Genomic DNA, 22,628 nt, shown 5'->3' with positions numbered 1-22,628 from the left:
GATGGTCGCAACTCTTTATTGAAGTCAAATATATTAAAGTTTGTAGTACAGTAATGAAATGGAAAAAAATAGGTCTGGTTAAGTCATAGGAGGGCATGCAACAACAAATCTTTCACGGCAGACGAGCTGATGTCAGGCTGGTGTAAAAGCAACTTTCTTCCTCCTCTCCCTCCTTGTACACAGCTGGAAAACTAGCTGGCAGCAGAGTGTGATGTAAACATCTGAGCTGGTGGTGGTGGAAGTGGCAGTGAACCACAGCAAAGCTAAATAAGGGACACAAAACAATGCTATTGCTGTGTTTCCAAAAAATGAAATGCAACCGTCTAAGTCTTAAAAGAGCATTAATTAAAGATATACAATAAGTGGATTGTCAGTCTACTTGAGAATGACGGCATTTGATTAAAACAATGAATGAATGAAAAAGGCTGGTGTCGCTCATTTGGATTTCTTCCATCATCTATGCACAAAATATATACAGTAGATAAGAGGCGCTGGGAGAAGGCTAGTGAGGGAATGTCGAAATGCATTTTGCAGTATGTGTTGTCCACAGTGGGGTTGGCTGATCCTTAAGATGGCATGTAAGGAGGTGGAGGGTCCTTGTCGGGCATGTTTACAGCCATCTCGTATGTAGGCAGGGCCGACTGCATAAGAGAGGGAAGAAGAAAGGCAATTAAAGGCACAGAGTAGAACAAGCCATAATTAGTTATTCCATTTCATATAGAAATTATTTTTTTCTTTCCCTAAATCATGGAAAAATAAGTATGACACCCAAGCCTCAAATCCAAAACGAATTATTGTGCACTGCCCCCTAATTAAGTGCAATTGTACTCATATGTTAGGAATGACCCCTGCTGGTGTTCCCAGCACATTACAAAGCACTTATAAGAAAAATAGATTTCTGAGGCATAATATCACATATTAAAACAAATATTGCCAATAAACTCAAAATATCAGTTTGAAGCAATTGTTGGACTGATCAACAAACCTGGGGCTGATTCTCAAATGAGAGGAAGACAGCGACATCTGGTTTGTTCCTATTGTTGATGTACTTGTAGCAGTTCCACACGCAGTTCATCAAGTATGCCTGGAGAAAATAAATAATACTACTCATAAACAAGTCGATATTTCAACAGTGGTCCTCATATTTTTTACTCAAAGTAACAGGTACCACCACAAACACATAAATATTTTTATAAACCACTACCAAATAATTAATTTTGACTTTTAAATGGAGGAAAATGGCATAAAATATTCACAGTATAACCTAAATGTAATTAACATACAAGTACTTAATTACCATACATACAAAAAAAAGGTACTCAAAATGTGATCTGACTTCCTTTCAAATGGCAAAAAAAAGAGTAAGGGTGTATTCACTCCTGCCTGGTAGGACTAAACCAATTTGCACACTTTTATATGTGATTGTGTATTTGTACAAACAGGTGATTTTACCTTAAGGACAATGAGGAAGGTGAAGAGGATTAGCACGAAGAAAAACAGAAATCGGGGGTCCAGAGACAACAGGTTATCCTTGTACGGGAAATCTGGCTGAGGAAACAGTGATAGAAATCTTATTAGTGTCTTATATGCTGAGCCACATCTGTCTTGTTATGGACTAACCAGTTGGTCCAGGTACTCCTGTATTCTGGGCAGATAGGTGAGAGAGCTGCAGGCCACTAAGCAGCTCAGAGCAAAGTCAAACATCTGGTAGCAGAAAAACGGGATGAGCAGTCCACTCCGGTGCTGGAGACAAAAAAAGGAAGAGCTGTTAGCAGAGACCCACATGAACTGCGGATTATTAGTTGCCATTGCTTTCTTTGCTTCACTGACTTTTGTGGATCAGGTCAATAAGGATTGTGAAGGTGGACTTTAATCATGGAGGTCAACCATGACATGACTATTTACCTCATATTCTTTCATCGAGAAAATGTATTTTCACAAGGACATAATTTGTCTTGGTTATTATTTCAGGGAAAATAGGAGGAGTCTACTGAGGGAGCTGAAGCAAAATACTCGCGCACACTATCGATATGCACACCAAGCCCTGCTAAAAGTACTTCCACAGAGTTCTATGTCCAAATGCAATTAAACCTGTGAGTCATATTGCCATCAGGCAGGCCTGTGAGATAAAGATGAATATCAATGAATCATTGTGGCTTGGAATTTCTCATGGAAATCCAGGTAATACACAAAACCACCTACTGTAATGGCTCCATACAGCATCACTGCACTAATAGTGACCATCAGCAGAGAAATGGCCAATCCGGCACCGGCATTACCTGTTTGAAAAATAAATAAATAAATCAAACAATATTTTGATACATGGGAAGGAGTGATACTCCCCCTTGAACCATTGTACCTAAATTGTATGTTACACTAGATAAAAATGTATGGACAATCAAACAAAAAGTGGAATAATGAATATGTACACAAGTTTTCATCATTTTTTTTCCTGCCTGTCTAAGAACATTGATGGTAAAGATAAATCAGGGAATCAAATTGGTTAACTCATATTTTATGTATATTATGTGTATAAAACTGCATTCATTATGTTGATGGTAGAGATTAATACAATAATAATGTAATAAAACTGTGGTTAAAATAAAGACCCAATGAAGAAGACACACAATTCTGAATAACAAGAAAAGAAAGAAAGAAAACTCCTTGTGTGAATCTTGAAAATAAGTCCTGAACTGGATGGAAAGACCAATTACTGTATTTGTTGATTTGTGGTGGAGGGGAAAAAAAGGCCACCGGGCAGCATTAAAGTCCACGAATGAAGGCTGTGAGAACTTAAAAGGACCACAAACATTACAACAGACCATTTTAGTAAAACAATGAAGCAGTGTTTTGTAAATGTCATGAGCTGTTTCACCAATCACAAGTCCAAATTCATCAAAACCACATACCTTGGTTTCATCTAAATTAATTCTTGGCGCTCCATTGGGAATGTTATTTTCAAAATATCAACAGATGACTCCATCTGTTGTAAACCTACCTGACATCCTGTCAGATGTTAAGTAATGGTCAATAACAGCATATTGTAAATTGACGGAGGGAACACTATCCGGATGGGTGGCAGCAACCGTTAGCAGGATTCCCATCAACAGGTTAATTACCTGTGGAGACAGAATACAATTCACCATAAATGTACATTTTATATTTTTGTTTCTCTGACACACAGCCCAACTAGCACAAGATGATGAGTCTGCTGCAGAAAATAAACTGCTTTCATATGCTCAGATGAATCACCGCAGTATTCCATCATTGCAAAATGAACAAAAGTATCTTATAAGGTATTAAGAAGGAAAGATCAGTTATGCAAGAACAGCATATAGATCATTTTGAAGCAGTAATAGTCTCTCATAGAATAAAGACCCGAGTCCCATTGGGAAAATTTAACTTTTAGCCTTTTGTGCTTATCAAAATAAAATTTTAGTGACATGACTACGTACACGCACCGTGATCGATTGGTTGGTAGAGTTTTTCCCGTTTGTCATTTTTGAAATTTTAAACCACTGCTTACTGGAGACTTCAGATCTCCACTGAAATAGTTGAGTTGATTGTATTCTTGTGTGATTGTTTTTATTTTATGTCAACATCACGTGGTCTGTATATGGAGGCAGCCAATGTAAACATATTTTTTTTAGTCATCATCTATTAAATAATCCCAAAGTCTGTCTAATGTGTTTTTCACGTTACATTTCACACCAACATTTTTGACTGCGTTGTTGGAAAGAGTAAAAATATTTGTTAAGAGATAACCTATTTTGCTAACGTTAGCATTCGTGGCTAACATGACATTCACCCAGCGTTTGAAATTCAAGGCCATTTTCGGAGCGATTCCAAAACATCAAGCGTGATCGAGACGACAAATAGACAGTTGATGAATATGACATTAATATAATATTCAAGCGATCACTTTCAACATGCGCTGTCAATCGATCGATCCATATCGATTTTGTTTGATTACCTACCATGTACCATGTTCCGAGGATAATAGTTCCCGTCCGGACATGGCAACATACACAACATCTGGTGCTGTACAGTTGATCTCGACTGAGTTTAAAGTGCTGCATTCCCCAACCACTCACGGCAGAGTCTCCTAATTTATATAAAAATAATCTCCTGAAAATGCAGCGTTTGAAACGTCTTGCTCGATCAGCAGCACTGGCGATGTTCTCTGGATGACAACAACCACCCGGAAGTGGAAGAAAAATACAGCAAGCCAGAAAGGTCTAATAGCATTGTAATAAATACATTTAAAAAGAATAAAAATGATTATCTATTTTTTTGTGGTTCTTGGTTTTATTTTTTTTAAAAGCATTTACTATACTAATAGCCCTCCTCATGTTGTTGGAAAACTAATGCATATCCCATGTTCCTTAAAAAATAAACAAACAAACAAAAACATTAATTCATGTTTCATTTTGGTTTTAGTTTACACTAGGCCTATCCTATAAAACCATAAAATTTTTGAATGATTAATGTGATTTTAAAAATGCTAATTAATGTATTTATTTAGGGTTTTTGAAAAATGAGTTAGAGGAACAAAATAGTGCTATATAAAACCACAACCACAATATGCTCAAATACAAATTAAATAACTACTAATAGTAAGATCAAAGGCAATAGAGACTATAACTTGAATACACCCAAACGACGAAATACCGTATTTGTATTATCACAGACAGTAAAAACGTCAAAGAGAGGGGAATCCAACATTTCCGAGTGACACCGGAATGCAACACTTGCACTCAGATGGAGCATGAATGAGAAGCTCAGCTTGTTTATTTAGCCTGACCATGCTACCATGCTTACATTCGGATAGACGCTATGTTTGCTGATCGGATACCAATGAAGGCGCAAGGTTTGGTGAATAAAAATAAATGTATATAAATGTCCGGTGATCGCATTTTTCAACGATATACCTAAATCAGCTAAATTGGCGGCTAATGGGCCTTGAATCAGCGGTGTTTGGGTGAGCCACGACCCGCGGATTAAGGTGACACGACAGTGCATACGCCTTCGATCATCGTGCAGCTTTTAGACGCGTCTTCCGAAATACGTTGGACTGGGGGCTAACTATGTCACACACGGGACCACCACCCCGTTGGCGAAATTGCCCCAGAAGAGGACAACCAGTGGCAGGTGAGATAGCCGAGCTCCAATTACATTTAGTAGTTTCATTTACAGTGCATATTTCTTGTTACTTGCAGCCATGCATGAACACTTTATTTTTTATTGGCTTTAGGTTGCATCAATATGCAGGGAGAATACTGTAGATTTAGTTCCCAAAGTACTTGAACAACCTGCATGTGTCATTGCATGTTAGCATCACAACATGCTAGCGTTAGCGTGTGTTGCGTTTAATAAACATTGGAGATTTGGAGAGTACATGAAGAACTGCAAAATCAAAAAGGTTTGGACCAACGGGTGCTAATTCATAGTGTTTTTGGTTTTGTTGTGTTCTGCTATGACCGCTTTTCAAAAATAAGAACAGTTGCCATGAGTACGTCGCAGTGTCGTCCATCTGTCACGTGTCAAAACAAACCAAGTCTGCGCGTGCGCATTTTATGGATGAGTTTTCTAAATAGGCGAATAACACAATTTATTTTTAAGATCAAATGTTTTACACTAAGCTCCATCTATGAGGTGTAACAGTTTTGAAAGGTTGACACAATGTTTTAATAATAAACGAATAATTCCTCTCCTGAAAGTCAGGTGAGAGTCTGGATGCACTCTGAATTCTCTCATCTCTTTTTTTGAACCATTCTATCCTCATTAGGGTCATGGGGGGTGCTGGAGCCAATCCCAGCTGTCTCCGGGCCAGAGGTGGAGGACACCCTGAATCGGTGACTAGCCGATTGCAGGGCACAAGTAGAAGGACAACATGCACATTCAGGGGTAATTTAGTGTCCAATCAGCCTACCGTGCATGTTTTTGGAATGTGGGAGGAAACCGGAGTACCCGGAGGAAACCCACGCAGGCCCGGGGATAACATGCAAACTCCACACAGATGGACCGACCTGGCCTTGAACCCAAGTCCCCACAGCTGTGAGGCCGAAATAGTTGCAGGGCACGCGTTAGGCAAACAACCTTTTCATATTCAGAATTATGGACAATTGGTCATTAATTTAATCTAAAAGGTTTTTTTGAACTTGTATGCCTGCCAAAAACTTGCAAACTTAACATTTTGTGAACATTTTCCTACCATTTTGTTTCCACTTTCTCTAGGTAAATTCTTGCCAATGAAAACCATGCTGGGTCCCAGATACGATGACCAAGTTGCAGAGGAAAACCGATTTTATCCAAACATGCTCTCCAACTACTTGAAGAGTTTAAATGTAAACTTTGCTTTAAATCACTACTTGTCTGCTTCATTCAAAACTAATCATCAATCTTTTTTTAACCCTCTTTAGGTAAAAATGGGTTTGCTTGTGGATTTGACGAACACGACACGCTTTTACGACCGCAACGACATTGAAAAGGAAGGAATCAAATATGTTAAGCTACAGTGTAAAGGGTATGTAACAGTCATTCATTCACGTAACGCTTTGAATTGGTTGTCAATCAATCGTAGGGCACCCAAAACGTGCTTGCTTCATTTCTCAAATTCTCTAAATTGTTCATTACAGTAATTTCACACAATTCTTACTATCCTCCCATTTCCTTAGCCATGGAGAATGCCCTTCCAAGGAGACAACTGCTATGTTCATCCGACTGTGTGAACACTTCATAGAGAAGAATTCTACAGACCTAATAGGTGAGATTCCAATATCTTTAGTTCTTTAGTTTGACTTAAGGGAACAGTTTAATTTGATATATTATTCACCATTTTAGATACATATATATTTAATCAGTAGGGCCACTTAAAAGTGGCTATAGGGGATTCAAAATTATTTTAAATAACGGTAGCCTTTTCCAAATGTTTAATCACCACCATATTTTTTAATAACAATATGCTTGGTAGTAGGAAATATTATCTCCCACGTGGTGATACTGGGTTGCTACCATTAAATGCATGACACCTGCAACATATTATGACCGAGGTGTTGCGTAGAGGTTTTGTTTTTATAAGTGAAAGAAAGAGATTGCCAGTAAGAGTGGGTGCAGGGGTAAACAAGACATTGTTGGGAGTGGCAACGCAGTGCCGAAACACCTTCATGGATCTTAAAGGGAGGAGGTGTATTGAGATAACGGAATCAAAAAGCTGTGAAACTTGCGCTTTTAGTCTTCTAACAGATGGGGGCTCTCTTTCTCCGGTTTAAAGTCCCATTCAGTGATTTTGTTTATAGGGTGCATTGGTGGGCTGAATTCAATACTCTACTGCACTCACATTGTAGGATCACTGTGCTAGTTGTAGTCTTATTTTTAATTGGTAATTATTTATTTCTAATTCATCATTATTCATTGTAAATGATGGGACCTCTTTTTAGTTGACTGCTGTTTTTCTGGTGTCTTAAAGGTGTCCACTGTACGCATGGGTTCAATCGAACAGGCTTTTTGATATGTGCTTACCTGGTGGAGAAGATGGATTGGAGGTAAGGCTCTTTGTAGCTTATCAAATTTATAGTGATGATATAGGTTTCCCCTACTAGATTTATTGTCTTTAAAAGTACCTCACAAATCTGAAATGCTTCAGTTCGTGCTGCAACATTCAAGTATCAAATTAACGGAAATGGCACAGCAGCATACATATTTTTGCACAACAAATGATCTATTAGTACATTTAAGTGGTTGAGAGAGGAATGAAAGAGAGGAGAGAAAATATTTGAACTGAAACTGATGCTGTTCTCAGTATGCATGTATGCCTTTTATAAAAAGTTATTAATAATGACTTTTTTTATTGCTTTTGTCGATGTCTTATTCTTTCCCACTGTTGTACTAGCCCAGGGTGTGTTCACCTATCTCGTAATTTATTCAATTTAAAAACTCAACCCCATACAGTTGTTATAAAGCATTTATGTTACCATACAGTAAAAATTTAAAGTTTGAACCAGGCTTTAAACAGGTTCATTTTGATGGCGAAATCAGGCGATTTAGAATGGAGGTGAGATGATACTAGTACCTTCATACATTTTCTTGCGTTAGAAATTGAACCAAATATTGTTTTGCAATTCAATTCCTCTAGCAGATCTTAATCAGTTCTTGTCCCAATTGTTACGAAATGTCGGATGGGATCAACACATCATTTCAACCACCGATCGACAAAGGCACAGAAAGCTTAACAGTTAACAGAGCTTATCACTCTCATGCCAGAGATGTTTAATGCGTCACAGTGACTGATCTTGGTGGGTGGGTTTGGGGATTGGGGCTTTACATAGAGGTGGGGCAGATTGTCTGAGAAGACAAGAATGCCTGGAAGGTCCTGTAGACATGGAGGCTGATTACACCCTCCCACCACCCACTACTTCCTGTGTAATGAATATTCCCAAAGCATTAAGCTCATCCTGTGTGTTGCAAGATAATATGACAAAACGATGAACTCCTTGCATGCTGATAGCTCCCCTACTCTTTTGTATTCTCCAAATTTATCGCAATTAGTAGTAATTGCATAGTCATTCTTCAAATTGACTGATACTAAATGTCTCATCTCATCTCATTTTCTGAACCGCTTTATTCTCATTAGGGTCGCGGGGGGTGCTGGAGCCAATCCTAGCTGCGTCCTTCGGACAACCATGCACACTCACACCCATACCTAGGGGTAATTTAGAGTGTCCAATCAGCCTACCATGCATGTTTTTGAAATGTGGGAGGAAATCGGAGTACCCGGAGAAAACCCACGCTGGCACGGGGAGAACATACAAACTCCACACTAGTGGGCTCAGTTAATAAAGACCAGGATCAGGACCCCAAGGCCTTTGAGGTCCAGTTTGGAAACCTGTCGTTATTTTTCTGGGTTGTTACATTTATACATCTCGTCTAGTTGTGTCAATCATGACAACATTTTTATTTAATTTCAAAATCTAAAATAGCAAATTGTGCAGAATATGGTCAGCGTGCAAGTTTGAAATGAAAATCTCACCTGGATTTACCCTTATCAGTGTTGAAGCAGCCGTTGCAGCTTTAATAATAATTATAGTCATAAAACAAAAAAAAGAAACAAAGAGAGCTGGTTGTTCGGAAATGGACTATACGAGGCTACATGGGCCGTAAGTTAGCTGTTGTTTGTCTTATACCCACGCCGATTTGAATCGTAGAGCATCGGAAATGAGGATCGCGTCTCGATCGTGTTGCTTGTAAAAAAAGAGAGAAAAAAACTAAAAGGCGATCAGGGTGGCCTTTTCCTTTGCCAAATTTCAAGGACGGCGGATCGGACAAATATTTAGATTAGGTCCAGTTTGGAAACCCCTCGTTATTTTTCTGGGTTGTTACATTTATACATCTCTTCTAGTTGTGTCAATCATGACAACATTTTTATTTAATTTCAAAATCTAAAATAGCAAATTGTGCAGAATATGGTCAGCGTGCAAGTTTGAAATGATAATCCCACCTGGATTTACCCTTATCAGTGTCGAAGCAGCCGTTGCAGCTTTTGCCCAGGCCCGGGCCCCTGGAATCTATAAGGGTGACTACCTCAAAGAGCTTTTCCGTCGCTATGGGGACGAGGAGGACGCACCGGCACCCCCAACGCTGCCCGAGTGGTGTTTTGATGACGACGACAGGGAAGTGGATGATGATGGAAATGCAGTTGGTCAGGAGTCCGGGCCTAGCTCGTCCGGGTCAGCACCTGGCAAACGAAAGAAGGAGAAGTTCAAACTGGTAGGACGTGTGTGTGTGTGTATAAATCAATGGACACTGCATTACAGTAGATGCTTTTTTCGTTTTATTGGTTCAACACAATAACCCACGCTTTTCATTCTAAAAAAACCAAAACAAGCACTGATTCGTCTTGGGTTGCTTACGATCACATTTCTTTATCAACATTAACAACATTCTCTCTTGCACTCCACTGTAAGTAGTAATAAGATAAAAACACTTACACACAATATTTTGAAAGGAAATGGTCAATCCTTAAGTGCTTTGACAACCAGTGCTAAGACAAATCCAATTGCTTCAAGTACACACTTGTGCAACAGCATCCGATTTTGGAGGGAGCAAACTGGCGGGCGGAGGTGCAGTTTGCACTCTGGCTTACTCCGGCGTCATTAAGGAGTGGAGTTTCTTGGACATAGTTGAATTGCCTTCTTAATGTTAGTGGAATTGTTTGGTGGCCAAGTAACTCTGAGAAGTAAAATCTCCACATCTGCTTTGATAACTTGTGTTGTGTTTAGTAATGTGGAAAATCCAGCCCCATTGGAAACATTAGATTTTTTTTTAAATACTTTTGCTAAGAGTCTAATTTACAAAACATCCAAAATATGCTTGCATGCAAAAACAACAACAATCTGATATCCTGATATTATTTACTGTATTGGACAAAAAACAATTATATCTGTTAAATTAACCATTTAACAGATACAATCTTAGGTTTTTCAGTTAGCAGAAAAGTCTCATCTGCTTTTGCACCTGCGAAACTGTAGTAGATCAGGCCCTTAGTACTTAAACGAACAGTTATTGGACATTTCATGATAATTTGACAAACCTGACTCTTGAATTCAATTAAAAATTGCTTTGCTAGATCACCATTTCTTGATGTGTAAACCATTTTAGAAAACTGGAATTTATTAATTGACCTTCTTATACAATTTACATATTTATATGCCCTCATTAACATTCAACGGCCCGCAATTATGGGACAGTTTTTTAGTACATTAAAATTTGAATATGCCGATCTTAACATGCACATCTTAGAAATCTGATCATTCACTCACAGTATGCAATATCTTTGTGAGAAATTACACAGACGTGATTTATAAATGGATTTAATCTGAAAAGGGCATCAAACACTTCCCCTGCAGCTATGGTATTACACATTGAAAGTATAAAGCATGCACTTAAATCTACCTCATGAATTGCATGGAAAAGTGGAACCATTTCACAGTTATAAAAAAATGATCACATGGTATAGAGAGACAGTGACTCACATGATGGTGATAACATGTTTCTTGTTAGGAAAAAAATGCCCAAACTGTCTTAACTGAGATTTAACCTCCATTCCAACCACAAGATATGTACACTTGAATGATATTTTGAAGCTAGCATTTTTTTTGCCAATGCAGCGAGAGGTGGCATCTCAAAGCAGAGAAGCAGGTTTATTAGGTTGAATTAATACATAATTCATGTGGGGATGTGATGTGGAGAGGTAGGATTAAAAAATATATCTTTTCCAGACGCTTGTCAACACAGCTAAGAACAACTGTTCAGAAAACACTTTTAGCGGTGTGAAAAGTACCTCACATATTTTTGTGTAGGAGGGAGTGTTTTTTTTCTTATTCCAACACCGATGTTTTTTTTCTTCCAATTCTTCCTCCCAGGGGGCTGTATTCCTCGAAGGTGTCACGGTTAAAGGCATCACACAGGTCACCACACAGCCCAAACTGGGGGAGATTCAAAGAATGTGTCAAGAGATGGCCGAGTGGAACAAGTAAGTACAGTACGTTCTTTTGTTCTCCTCCTGCCCCACTGGGAAAAGGTGTGTGCATTCATTTGCATATGTGGGTGTATTGTGAGAGGCAGATTTCTCTGAAGTCACCCTTTTTTTTCTTGTTCCCCCGATCCTGACACTTTGAAACAGGCGAGATAGTCAGGAATAGATTTTCGTATGAAAAATAAACTGCAGCTGCAGCTTTTTAATGAAATAGCTTCGAGTCAGCTCTGTCTGAACAGCAGGAACAGTCAACACAAGCTCCATTTTCTAATCTCTCCTATTTTTACCTGGATGTGTTGCCGCATGATATCAAACTACTGTTCAAATGTACCGTATTTTCACGACTATAAGGCGCACCGCATTATAAGGCGCACCCTCAATGAATTACACTTATTTTTTTTTCCATATAAAAAGTACACTGGATTATAAGGCGCCCTGTCAATTTTGGAGAAAATTTAAGACTTTTAAGTGCGCCTTATAGTTGTGAAAATACGGTAGTTACAAATCTACCGTATCAGTATATTTTCCTTTCCCTGTTCATCATTATTAATCTGATCATCTTTACTGCATGCTGAAGAGGTATGTAATTAACAAGTTAAATTCCCTTGAATAATTTTTGGCATACATTGTACCTGTCAATTGCAACATTTCACTTGTACTTGAGTCGTTTTGTAAATTCGGGATGGTAATTTTACTGTATTACATTGAGCTACATTCTGTTAGTTATGGTTTTATATAAATTGGTTATTGCTTGTTATGTTTGTCTTTAGGTTTGTCTCTTGGTGACCAATCAAACTGAGCAAAGCAGTTACACGACTGTTGTTACAAATACGTACAAGCAAATTCATTGCCTCACATGAAGCATGGGCCAAATCAGCACATATTATATATTTAGGTTGTAGCTACAACATGATATAATAATTGCAGTCAACAAAGTATTTGCTTTTTGGCCACAGATCTGGTTTTCCTGGGGCTCAGCCTGTATCAATGGATCGACAAAACCTTAGCTTCCTGGAGAAGCATCCCTACAAAGTCAGTTGGAAAGCTGATGGAACACGGTGAGTCTTGATAACGCTGAATTTGAAACTACTTCACTTGAAAATATCACAGTTTCTTTTTGCGCAAATCCTTCTTGACAATGCGAAAGCAATATTTCCTTTCCTTGAGAATAGGTAATTTGACACGCAGCAGCCCGAGAGTAGTTCGGCAACATTGATCATTTCAAGAAGCACTTTTTAAAGTATTTACCACGGAGATGATGTTGCAAAATATCTTTTCGGCATCAGAAACTTCCACACTATAGGCTTATCTCCCTTTCTAAAACCTCTTATAGTTTTGGTTTATACTCAAAGAAAACAAATCAACAAAAAACACTGTTGTCTTTTGTTTACTGAAATATTCTTTAGATATGGTAATTTAGCTGTGTTGAGTGAAGATGGTGTTGATGTGATTTCTGCTTAATTACGGTCCTTTAGAAAGCTAACTACCCTGGGATGGTTGTTGTAGCACCTTAGAGAAAATGGTGATTTGGATCTTGCCGCAGGTCCAAACAATTGCCTGGTAATCTACCAGGAAGATGTACAGCCAATAATTAGTTGTTTTCTGTCTCATAAATTAGTGGAATGGCTTTTGCCCCAATGTTATGTAACTCTTGCTATTCCAGAAGAACTTATTGTTTTGTTTTGTTTTGGTTTTCACAATTAGAATTGTCTGTTTCACACACCCTGTCCACAGTGCAGTCTGCTTGTGAATTTTTAATGACCTCACTCAATCTCACTATTGGCTTTAACTTTCAACTAGAGAAACAGAAAACTGACACATTTGAGCTTCGGATGTCAGTAAAAGAAATCGTCTGAAGATTTTCAGCTGTCTCCTCAAAATATGCTCTGCTCTTTGCCTGTGACCTGATTTCCCTCCGGCACTTTCAAAGACTTTAGAAAAACACAAGAATAACTCCATTAATGCGAAAGCCACTTTAAAGCCTGAATGGAATACAAGTCATTACTCAGCAGTCACATAAATAGTGATGTAAAAGGTCTGCACATATAGTATCTTGGGCATAAAGCATCTCTACACAAAAAGTCGAGGGGCACTGGTTACATAAATATACACACATATAATACTAGTGTATTTGTATATAAGTGTATAAGTGTGGCACTTCTTGAAATGACAATATTCACCCAGTTTTTCCAACTTTTTTTAAATTTTGGAAGCATCTCCTTTTCCATCAACCCAAAGATGTTTTCTCTGTTATAGTTCCTTGAGTGGAGCCATTTCCTGAGAATTTATATGCTGTATATAACACTGCTATGAGGTGACATTGTTTACGCGGCATCCCAACTTCCCATCCCTAAGTGGACAAGTTAGCCCCATCTATTGAAAAACCATTCGAACCACTTTGTGGAAAACAAACATAAAAGAGTAGCTATGCACATTGATTCACTGGTAATGATGAGCAAAGCTTTTAGATCTTAGGTCTCCCTCGGTGCTCATCTGTCAGTTGTGGCACTGGACTTTACCAGAGGGGATGACACAATGGTAGTCTGTGCCTCATTATATAAGTGGACAACGTGCTGTTGAATTGGGGCTCAAGCTAACGGGTAAGAATGGAAAAGGGAGGAACAGAAGTGATTAAACAGAGTTTAATTGCAGCCGTTTGAACATTTCCATGGTTGGACGCGTAGTTCGCTGTCATCTGTTGTCATATCTTTGTAGGTTGACTGATGGGAATAAGGTGAATGTGTAATAAAGCGGACCACCGGGAGTTAGAAGACATTAATGGTTTCTCGTCGCTGTCTTCTGAATATGGCAGGGTTAACTGAGGCTAACTAGCCCAATTAGCCAACAGAGGAAGACCTTCTTCTCACTGCTGCATACCTGTTTGTGGTTTTATTTGATACTGCACATTCCTTCTTTAAAACTTTCAGATAGAGTAGATAGGTCCATTATGGCAAGTGTGCATCCAAAGACGTACCTGCTGTTGTGAGTAATGATTTATCAGAAGGTTTCCAATATTTGGTTCTCAACCCTCTTGCTGAACACAGTCTGCAGCGTTTTATAGTCTTTTAGATGTTTTGATCATGTTTCTACTCCCACCTCAAGCACCTCTTTAAAAGAGCAGCTATATCTGGCCAGTGCTTCCAAGACACTATTTTTTCCTTTACCCTCCTACATTTTTTTCTTCATCTCTGCTGTTTCCAGCAGAGTTGGACAGTCGGTGAGTCTTACCTCGCTATGTGAGCCTTTTTAACTGAACATGTTGTTTGTATAGCCTTTCCTACAACCCTTATTTGATCAGTTTTTCTGCAAATATTTGACTAAGAAGCCCCTCTAGCTTCTAACATGCTATTTATTTGTGGGATTTTTGCAATTAGAATTAGGAGTTGAATTTCTAATTAAAATGAGCTTTTTAATTGCGTTTAAGGACAAATTTAGATCCCTTTAGGGCCTGTCTACCCCTATTTCAGTGTGTATCCAAACAACTAAATTAATATTTGATTATTTGTCCATTTATGAAATTTCCGGTAAGTATGTGTGGCTGAAGAAAGACTTTACAGAAATCATCCATTTGTATTTTAAACCAGTGGACATGCAACAACTTTAAATACGTTTTCTTTTTTTTTTTTTTTACAATAATAACAGTAAATGAAGGGTTACTCGAGTCTCTTTTGTGCTGAAAAGGGGTAAACTAGGAAACTTATATGCAGTGATTCATCCATCTTAAATTAATAAAAAGTTTTTAATTTAGAGTTGATCATTTCCTTCATAAGAAAAAGAATAATCCCTATCGCTATGCTAGTACTATAAATTGCATTGCAAAAACATTATGTGTCGAGCTTTTAATTAAAAAAATGTCTCTTCAGCCGGAAAATAAGACGTATTCAACTAAAGAGAATTATTTCAGTCGGATATAAAAGTTTATTTTGAGACCATTTTTACCCTTGTTCCATTGGATAACTAATGTTCATCAATAAAGATGTCTTCTACATAAGTTAAACATGATTAAATAATATTTTATTGTAGCATTTGATCCCTTGGAGTTTGTCAAATTCAGACAGTGGTATCTGCCATCTTTATCATTGGGGTAGATGCCATTTAAAATCAATTTTTGTAGGTCACTGTTTTCCAAAATTAAGTATATTGTAACATTCTCTATTCTCTTGAGAAATAAATACCTTGAATGTTTCCTTCTAATTTCCACGCCACAAATCCCCTTAAATGTTGAAGGAGCAAAGTAATTAGACTCTATTTTGGAGGGCATTGGTAGTCGAAAAATATTCCTTCATTGTTACTTTTTAGTTAATCCTCGTATATTTACCACGTAGGATTTCCTTTTGTTAAAGAGCAGCAGACAGATTTGGAATGCGAATGGGGTTTGTAAGAGGTGTGAAATGGAACCACCTTACTGTTTAACAATAATGAAACAGGTTTAGTCTAATCAGTTCTACTGTGACAGTTCATTCTCACAACAGCTTAGTTGCACTTCTTAATTCTTAATTCCATTTTGAGTGAATTACTGGAGGTAACAACTGGAATAGGAAGTAATTTTAAGTAATTAGTCCTGGTTACACTATAGGAATTACTATGTTTAGGTATTGGAAGATTCATTTTGTTACTAATAAATTGGCAGATACTCTGCAATATAATTTAAAGATGTGAAACTCTAGTGATTTTCCAGAAAATAACTGCATAATTATCAGATGGGTGGTATTGTATTTGATGATTGGTACATCCATCTACAGTATGTATTCGCCATCATGGCAGGGTACAGGTCGGTAGGCGACTTTTGTAATAAAAAAAATAAATTCAAATTATGATGCCTTATCCTCTGCAAATGCAAGTGTCACTGGTGTTACTCAAAAGATCAAATTTCCCTGAAAAATGTGCTTCTTGTGCCGCATCCTCATCTGCAAACAGCATGTTTCTAATACATATCATACAAAAGATTTGTGACTCTTCAATACAATACAGCCAAGTACTATTATTCCACTCTCCTCCCAACAGGTACATGATGGTGATCAATGGAAAAAATGAAGTATTCATGATTGACAGAGACAATACAATCTTCCATGTAGCTAATTTAGAGTTTCCTTTACGGAAGGATCCACGCAACCACCTATCAAACACTCTTTTGGATGGGGTAAGTTTTCTTTCTCATTATATTTTCAGACCTCGTCATTTTTAATCCACGTAGTTTTATTTCCCCTTCAGAAAATCCTAAAAGTTTCCTGTGTGGACTGGCACACAGAATCACTACCCTTCATAAGCGTCCTATCCTATCCTTTTGCTCAGTCTTGCAGATAATTGATGTGGGTTTCCAAAACCCCAGGCCAAAGTTGTTACAGTCTGACAGTTGAGCCTCTCACATACACTACTGACATGAAAATCATCTTGACATAAAAATCAACCTCCCATGTCCTAGAGAAATAGCTAATGGAAGATTTGACAGTTTTTCTTCCATTGATTCCTTTTTCCGTTGCGCTTCGTGTTGCGTTGTAATGCTTGGAAATGAGTTCTCTGAGGCTGAAACTGTATCAATGCCAAGTTTTCTTGGAAACTGTTTAGTACTGATTGCGGCAAATGACAGCATGACAAATCAAGCAATTAGTTTTTGTTATATAATTATTAAGAATTCTGCTGAGCCTGCGTAAATCTTTAATAGAGTATGACTCTACAAAGTTATGTTGGAAACATACTAGGGTGTCAGACTCGGGTTGGTTCGCGGGCCGCATTAACGTCAACTCGATTTTATGTGGGCCAGACCATTTTAGATATAATATTTAGTTTTTTTTATAAATGGATTAAAAGAACTGGATTAAAAGCCCTAAATATTCAATTTTTTATCGATCTAAAACAATGTTTATTTGAGCTTTTTTTTCCTTAGTAAGGGAAAATCATTTATTTAATCATTTGTTTTTCATTTCAAAAGGAAACCAATTTTTTCTTTAATTATGTTCCATATTAAAGTGGAAAACAAAATATTTTTATATATTTTTAGATTTTACAAAATGATTTTTGAACTAAAAACACAAGGAAAAAATGGATTAAAAATTGCAATTATTGATTTAAAAGGGGGAAAATCAGGAAATATAAAATACATCTATAATCTTCATTTTAATTTGATCCTAAAACAGAAAGTCGGCACTCATGATTTACTTTTTCGGGCCACACAAAATGATGCGGCGGGCCAGATTTGGCCCCTGGGCCGCCACTTTGACACGTGTGCTCTAGATAAATGACATCTTTTGCAATATATAAACTGACATATTATCAATGGCAATTTTCAACATAATGATTGTCTTCACCGGGGAGCTTTTTTTCAGAGGGAAAAACAAGGGGAAACTGATTACAGCCATCTCATCTGGCTCTTGATGCCAGTTTTTTGTCTGACATTAATTCAAGTCACTTAGACAAAAACATTGCTGCTGGGTGTCCATTGAAAATGCTGAAATTTGGTTGTGCTTCTTTCTTTAATGCAACTAATAAGCTTAAAAACATGGTTTTTAGTCTATAGCCTTTTGGTCATTGTCTAATGCTGCAAAGTCAAACCAATTCCAAATGATTGATGAAACAGTTTGCTTTAACACGGAGGAAGGGAAAAATGTTTTTGTGTTTGTTTTTTTGGCCTTTCTGGAAACTTGCATGCTTGGAAGTCTTTGAAACACTTTTAAACCCAACTTTGAATAAGCAACCACTACCAAATTATCAACAACCAAATTGTAGTCTCATTTAAAATAAATATGCACAATTGTGTACACTGTGTAGACATACACAAATAATGATTTTCTTGTTCAAATTCCTTCATTTCTGTTGTGTCCCTGATGCCTAAGTGTGGTTATGAGTTGGCCTTTCTATCTGAACTTTTTTACTCTTGTGTATTTCCATCTGTTTATGCTTCTGGCTCTTTATTTCCAGACATTTTTCCTTTATTTTTGTGAAGTTTAAGCCTGCAGTGTTGACTGATAGGTTTCATCTTCAGCCTACAGACAATGGTCTTTGTTTACTCTGGTTATTTTATATTTTCTTTTAGTTTCACCTACCTCACACCAATTTCATAACTAAATGTCAACTCAATGGCAGCTTCTCTTGGTCACACTGATGTACTCACCGAATGCTGTCTGCCGGGTGATGGTTCACTGCACCAGATGCTTAGTGATGGCTCCATCTTGCATTTGCATGATTTCTCACTTTGCAGCCTCACCCACAAATCATGACTGCCATTCTTTCACCTCTCTGCTGCCAATCAGTTACCGGATGAGGCATACAGTCCCCTTACCCAGAACAGATGGATATTAGAATTATTTTTTTTATATTTGAATGGTGTGATTATAGAAGCAGACTTCAAAACACGGACAACAATTTTCCTTTGCCTAGAGTAAAGAGAAATATACACTGTTGTGAACATGAGCTGATTGCAAAGACATCACAAATGTATCAAGGTATTTTTGCAAAATGCAGACTGCCAGTGTATGAAAGCTTGGTCCCAATTGCAGGTAAAAAAAGGCTTAAAATAAGACATTTGATTAGTCTGCAGAGTAATCATGAGAAAAAAAACAATGAGGCAGTATCATATTTTTTGGTTCAGGATGTTTGCTTTTTTAATTATATTTTCTTTTATAAAGATAATTGTGTCAGACCACACACATAAGAGAATGGTGGAATTGTAATACCGATAGATCATTTTATCATTACTAAGGTATTGGGATTTTATCTTTCATTTGGCAACAATTTTATCAACATTTTTATTCTGAGAACCTGAATTTAAAATATACATATTTTAAGTCTAACGTCTACACACATAATTCAATCTAAACATCATTATATAATTTGTCTATAAAAAGGGGGGGGCGAGAAAATGTTTTTAAAAAGACTTAATTTTTCCTTTTTTAGACTGCTGTGTCTTGTAATTTTTTTACGCACAGAAATATATGTCTGAGTTAAAACCGCAAACAAAAACAAATTGTCAGGCGTGCTAGCCAGAATTTGGTGTTCGTTTAACTTTAAACTTAGGAACTTAAGCAACAAAGTTTGAACAGTTAATATTTTATGAGCACAGAACAAGTCCTATATAGGGCTGCAAATCCAGCAGGTTCATCTTTGGCCATATGACACTGTACAGTTGCGTAACCGTTTTAAACAACAGTTTTTCCTCAGTGTTGTCCGGCATTGCTTCACCTCAATCTCAACTTGGGTGCCCTGCATAATTGATACTTTGTGCATTTCCGCCTCACATCCCTCTTTCAACTGAACCACACGAACACAATTCCTTGTTCCATATTTCGCTTATTGCCACAGGCCTCTCTTAACACACATGCTCACGAGAGAACATCCACCTCACGGTGCCCCATGAGGTCTCTGGTACACAGATGGTGTTTTAAATGTGTATATCAAGTGTGTGCATGTAATATGTTTTCAGCAATGAGCTTTTCTATACAGTTCTATTCATCGCTGGATTCCTTTTGTCTTTGTCTCCACAGGAGATGATCATTGACAAGGTGAATGGTCAGCCTGTCCCCCGTTACCTTATATACGATATCATCAAATTCAATGTGAGTAGTTTTATGAGAAATTGCCATCTTTCAAATCAATCAATGCAAGCTTTTAGCACCATGGAAGATATGTTTATTGGTTTATGAACAAAGATCTGGTGTAACCAACCAAATTGTAATTCTCGGTATGTCATTTCATTGGGAATATAGAATTTCTTGTCATTTTTTGTAAATAACACGGATATTGGGGGACCTGTGGGCCGTAATGCCCCGAATGTGCATTGACAACAAAGATTTAAGGTCATTTTCAAACAAAAAAATGAGGTGATCATCTTGATTTCTTAGCAGTTTGCAGCAAAAGTGATTATTTGAATAAGCACTGCATTATTCAACAAAGCCTCACTCTGCCTGCTGGATCACAACTCCTCACCCTCCCATTACCACACGATAAAACCTGTTGAACTATTGCCAACTTTAAATCAACGTTCTGGCTTAATCACTTAAATGTTTTTAATTCATTTATTGTATACTTCCACAGTCCACCATTAATTGAAACCTACAACCATGCATCCATCTGTTCCCTGGCACCATACTTGGTTAATAATATTCACTCTTGAACTATAGTGGAGGATATTACAAGGCTATTAACACGCCTCCGTAACTCTAAATGAATTCATCCACCAGACTGATCTGTATTCTGCAAACTCCAATCAGGCAGGTGCACAAACAAACAAGTTGTGCTCCCTTCATTGTAGAAACCTGTTATACTTTAAAGTAACAGAAACTGGAGAAGATAGCTTTAATGGTTATTCTCGCTCGCTGCCTCCATCTCTTCATCGATCACGTCAGCAAGTGGCTCAAGGAAAGCAGAGCGCTGATGGGCATGTCTTTTGTAAGATGTTTGGCAGTGGTTAGTCACTCCACATGACTCCCCCAAGCTGGCGCTAGAGCGCTGTTATATTGATCAGAGTTGGCCATTATTAGCCTTCTTCATTATATGTGGTGGGTTGCCCCTTGGCGTTGGGGCCCCATCCACTGAGTGTAGCAGAAGGAACATGATACCACCTGCTAGGTTCAAGGCCTATTGTAAAACCCAAGTCCTTTGCAAAGTCAGGGCAACCAGAGCCCTGGGATTCTTTTGATTACAACATAATGGTGAGTGCGTGTCGTTGCACTACCAAAGAGTCATTTTTTTTATTTCAGCAGATTTAAATGGAAAGAAATGTTGTTTAGTCTTGCCAGAATGTATCCATGATGTTGCATACCCTATTGTAATTGGGATATTTCAGTTGTCATGTATAGAACAATTTCTATGCAATTCTTCAAATTTACATGGTAGGATATTGCCTATTTCCATTGCATTGTACACAGAAGAAAAACTATGACCCAATCAAAAATAGTAGTGCTGCTACTAAAATTTTCTCTCTCTACACCTTACAATTCCAAAAATATATAAGCATATTCATCATTTGTATGTTAGCATTAAATAGTCTCCTGTGAAGAATGTCCATTCAACATACAATATTCATGAATTGGAAATGAACTCTATTTAAAGTACACGTGCTGAAAATAATGGCCCTTTTTTGTATTCACTGCTACAATCATTGCAGAGTAGAAGCTTAAAGAAAATTGGCATTGAAACTATTGCTTTGTGTTGCTGAACCATTTTAGTCAACTCTATGACAATTGTCATATTAAAATTCTTGACAAGTTTGAGCACACATTTCATCACCATTGCTAAAGGCCATTCAGCTCAAAATATAACTAAAAATTAAAGGAACTTTGAACTGTTTTTCACCAAACCACTGAATGAATTGTTCTCAGCTTATTCTCAGGTTCTTATTTGTTGCAACAGCCTCTCTCAGAAAAGGGATTGTATTCCAGAAGCACTCATTGTTTCAGATTTAATGTGAGTTACATATCCATTTTACACACACACACATAAATAATTTGAAAATTTAGAATCAAATCACTTGTCTTATTAAAGATACACACCCTCAAACTAATACTTGCAGCTCCGTTGGCTTTTACTGCAGCTCTCAGCACAGCAGTCTATTTGGGTAGGCGTCTCGTGTGCTACATCTTGATGTGTCAATGTTTGCCCACTATTGTTGACCAAACCTGTCAATATGCATGAGCATCTACTATGCATATCCCTCTTCGGATCAGTTTATAAATATTTGGAACCAGGTCTAGAGTTTGACTGAGTGACTTAAAGTTCTTAATTTCTCGCTGGCAAACCGACACTATCTCATAAACTTGATACATGAAGAAAATGTGAGACTCGGCACATGTATCAAACCTGCCGAAGATAAATTCCTGAAGTTCCTTGAACTTGAATATCAGCCTATTGTTAGCCTTTCTGGACAATTTTCATATTGTTTTATCAACAATTTTAGATTGATGTTGTGTTCGCCATAACATGACTTGTCCACTTGAGGATGATTTTCCCTGCAATATCTTATGTCATTGATTGATTGATTTATTTCATTTTTCTGACTGATAATCTTGAATAAGGAGATCAGTCTTATACTGTTGTAGCTCACTGCAAAACATATTTGATAGTGTGAGCCAGATTTTTATTGGTCTTTAAAAAGAAAGAAAAA

General features: G+C 37.5%; 2 protein-coding genes across 4 annotated transcripts in view; one reads left to right on the top strand and one right to left on the bottom strand.

Moving 5' to 3' along the window:
* Positions 1 to 4,212, bottom strand: laptm4a (lysosomal protein transmembrane 4 alpha). Its single transcript, XM_077586710.1, has 7 exons — positions 3,978 to 4,212; positions 2,999 to 3,119; positions 2,203 to 2,279; positions 1,621 to 1,743; positions 1,453 to 1,548; positions 986 to 1,084; positions 1 to 641 (listed from the first exon to the last, which is right to left on the bottom strand). The coding sequence occupies exons 1-7, from the start codon at positions 4,077 to 4,079 to the stop codon at positions 567 to 569; spliced, it is 693 nt and encodes a 230-aa protein (XP_077442836.1). The 5' UTR covers positions 4,080 to 4,212; the 3' UTR covers positions 1 to 566.
* A 525-nt stretch (positions 4,213 to 4,737) lies between these two features.
* rngtt (RNA guanylyltransferase and 5'-phosphatase) overlaps positions 4,738 to 22,628 on the top strand; it is a 51,777-nt gene continuing 33,886 nt past the window's right edge. For 2 of the 3 annotated variants that reach the window (XR_013296762.1, XM_077586705.1), the window contains exons 1-10: positions 4,744 to 5,151; positions 6,238 to 6,347; positions 6,423 to 6,526; positions 6,678 to 6,766; positions 7,469 to 7,544; positions 9,516 to 9,765; positions 11,421 to 11,530; positions 12,490 to 12,591; positions 16,538 to 16,673; positions 20,011 to 20,082. Coding sequence is in view for 2 of the 3 variants with exons in the window: in XM_077586705.1 (XP_077442831.1) it covers positions 5,088 to 5,151; positions 6,238 to 6,347; positions 6,423 to 6,526; positions 6,678 to 6,766; positions 7,469 to 7,544; positions 9,516 to 9,765; positions 11,421 to 11,530; positions 12,490 to 12,591; positions 16,538 to 16,673; positions 20,011 to 20,082 (1,113 nt within the window). In the remaining variant the exon portion in view is untranslated. Of the gene's footprint in view, positions 5,152 to 6,237; positions 6,348 to 6,422; positions 6,527 to 6,677; positions 6,767 to 7,468; positions 7,545 to 9,515; positions 9,766 to 11,420; positions 11,531 to 12,489; positions 12,592 to 16,537; positions 16,674 to 20,010; positions 20,083 to 22,628 lie in introns of all 3 variants that reach the window. The other variant, XM_077586706.1, reaches the window with a different exon arrangement.

The sequence above is a fragment of the Stigmatopora argus genome, chromosome 19 (genome assembly GCF_051989625.1).
Source record: "Stigmatopora argus isolate UIUO_Sarg chromosome 19, RoL_Sarg_1.0, whole genome shotgun sequence".
NCBI classification, from domain to species: domain Eukaryota; kingdom Metazoa; phylum Chordata; class Actinopteri; order Syngnathiformes; family Syngnathidae; genus Stigmatopora; species Stigmatopora argus.
Note: the sequence above shows the minus strand (reverse complement) of the source record. Positions and strands in the feature narration are given on the sequence as shown.

Coding starts and splice junctions, on each gene's coding strand:
- laptm4a (XM_077586710.1), bottom strand. CDS start 4,079: ATGCAGCACTTTAAACTCAGTCGAGATCAACTGTACAGCACCAGATGT. Junction 2,280..2,998: donor AACATCTGACAGGATGTCAG/GTAGGTTTACAA, acceptor TTTTTCAAACAG/GTAATGCCGGTGCCGGATTG. Junction 1,744..2,202: donor TGCTGTATGGAGCCATTACA/GTAGGTGGTTTT, acceptor TTTTGTCTCCAG/CACCGGAGTGGACTGCTCAT.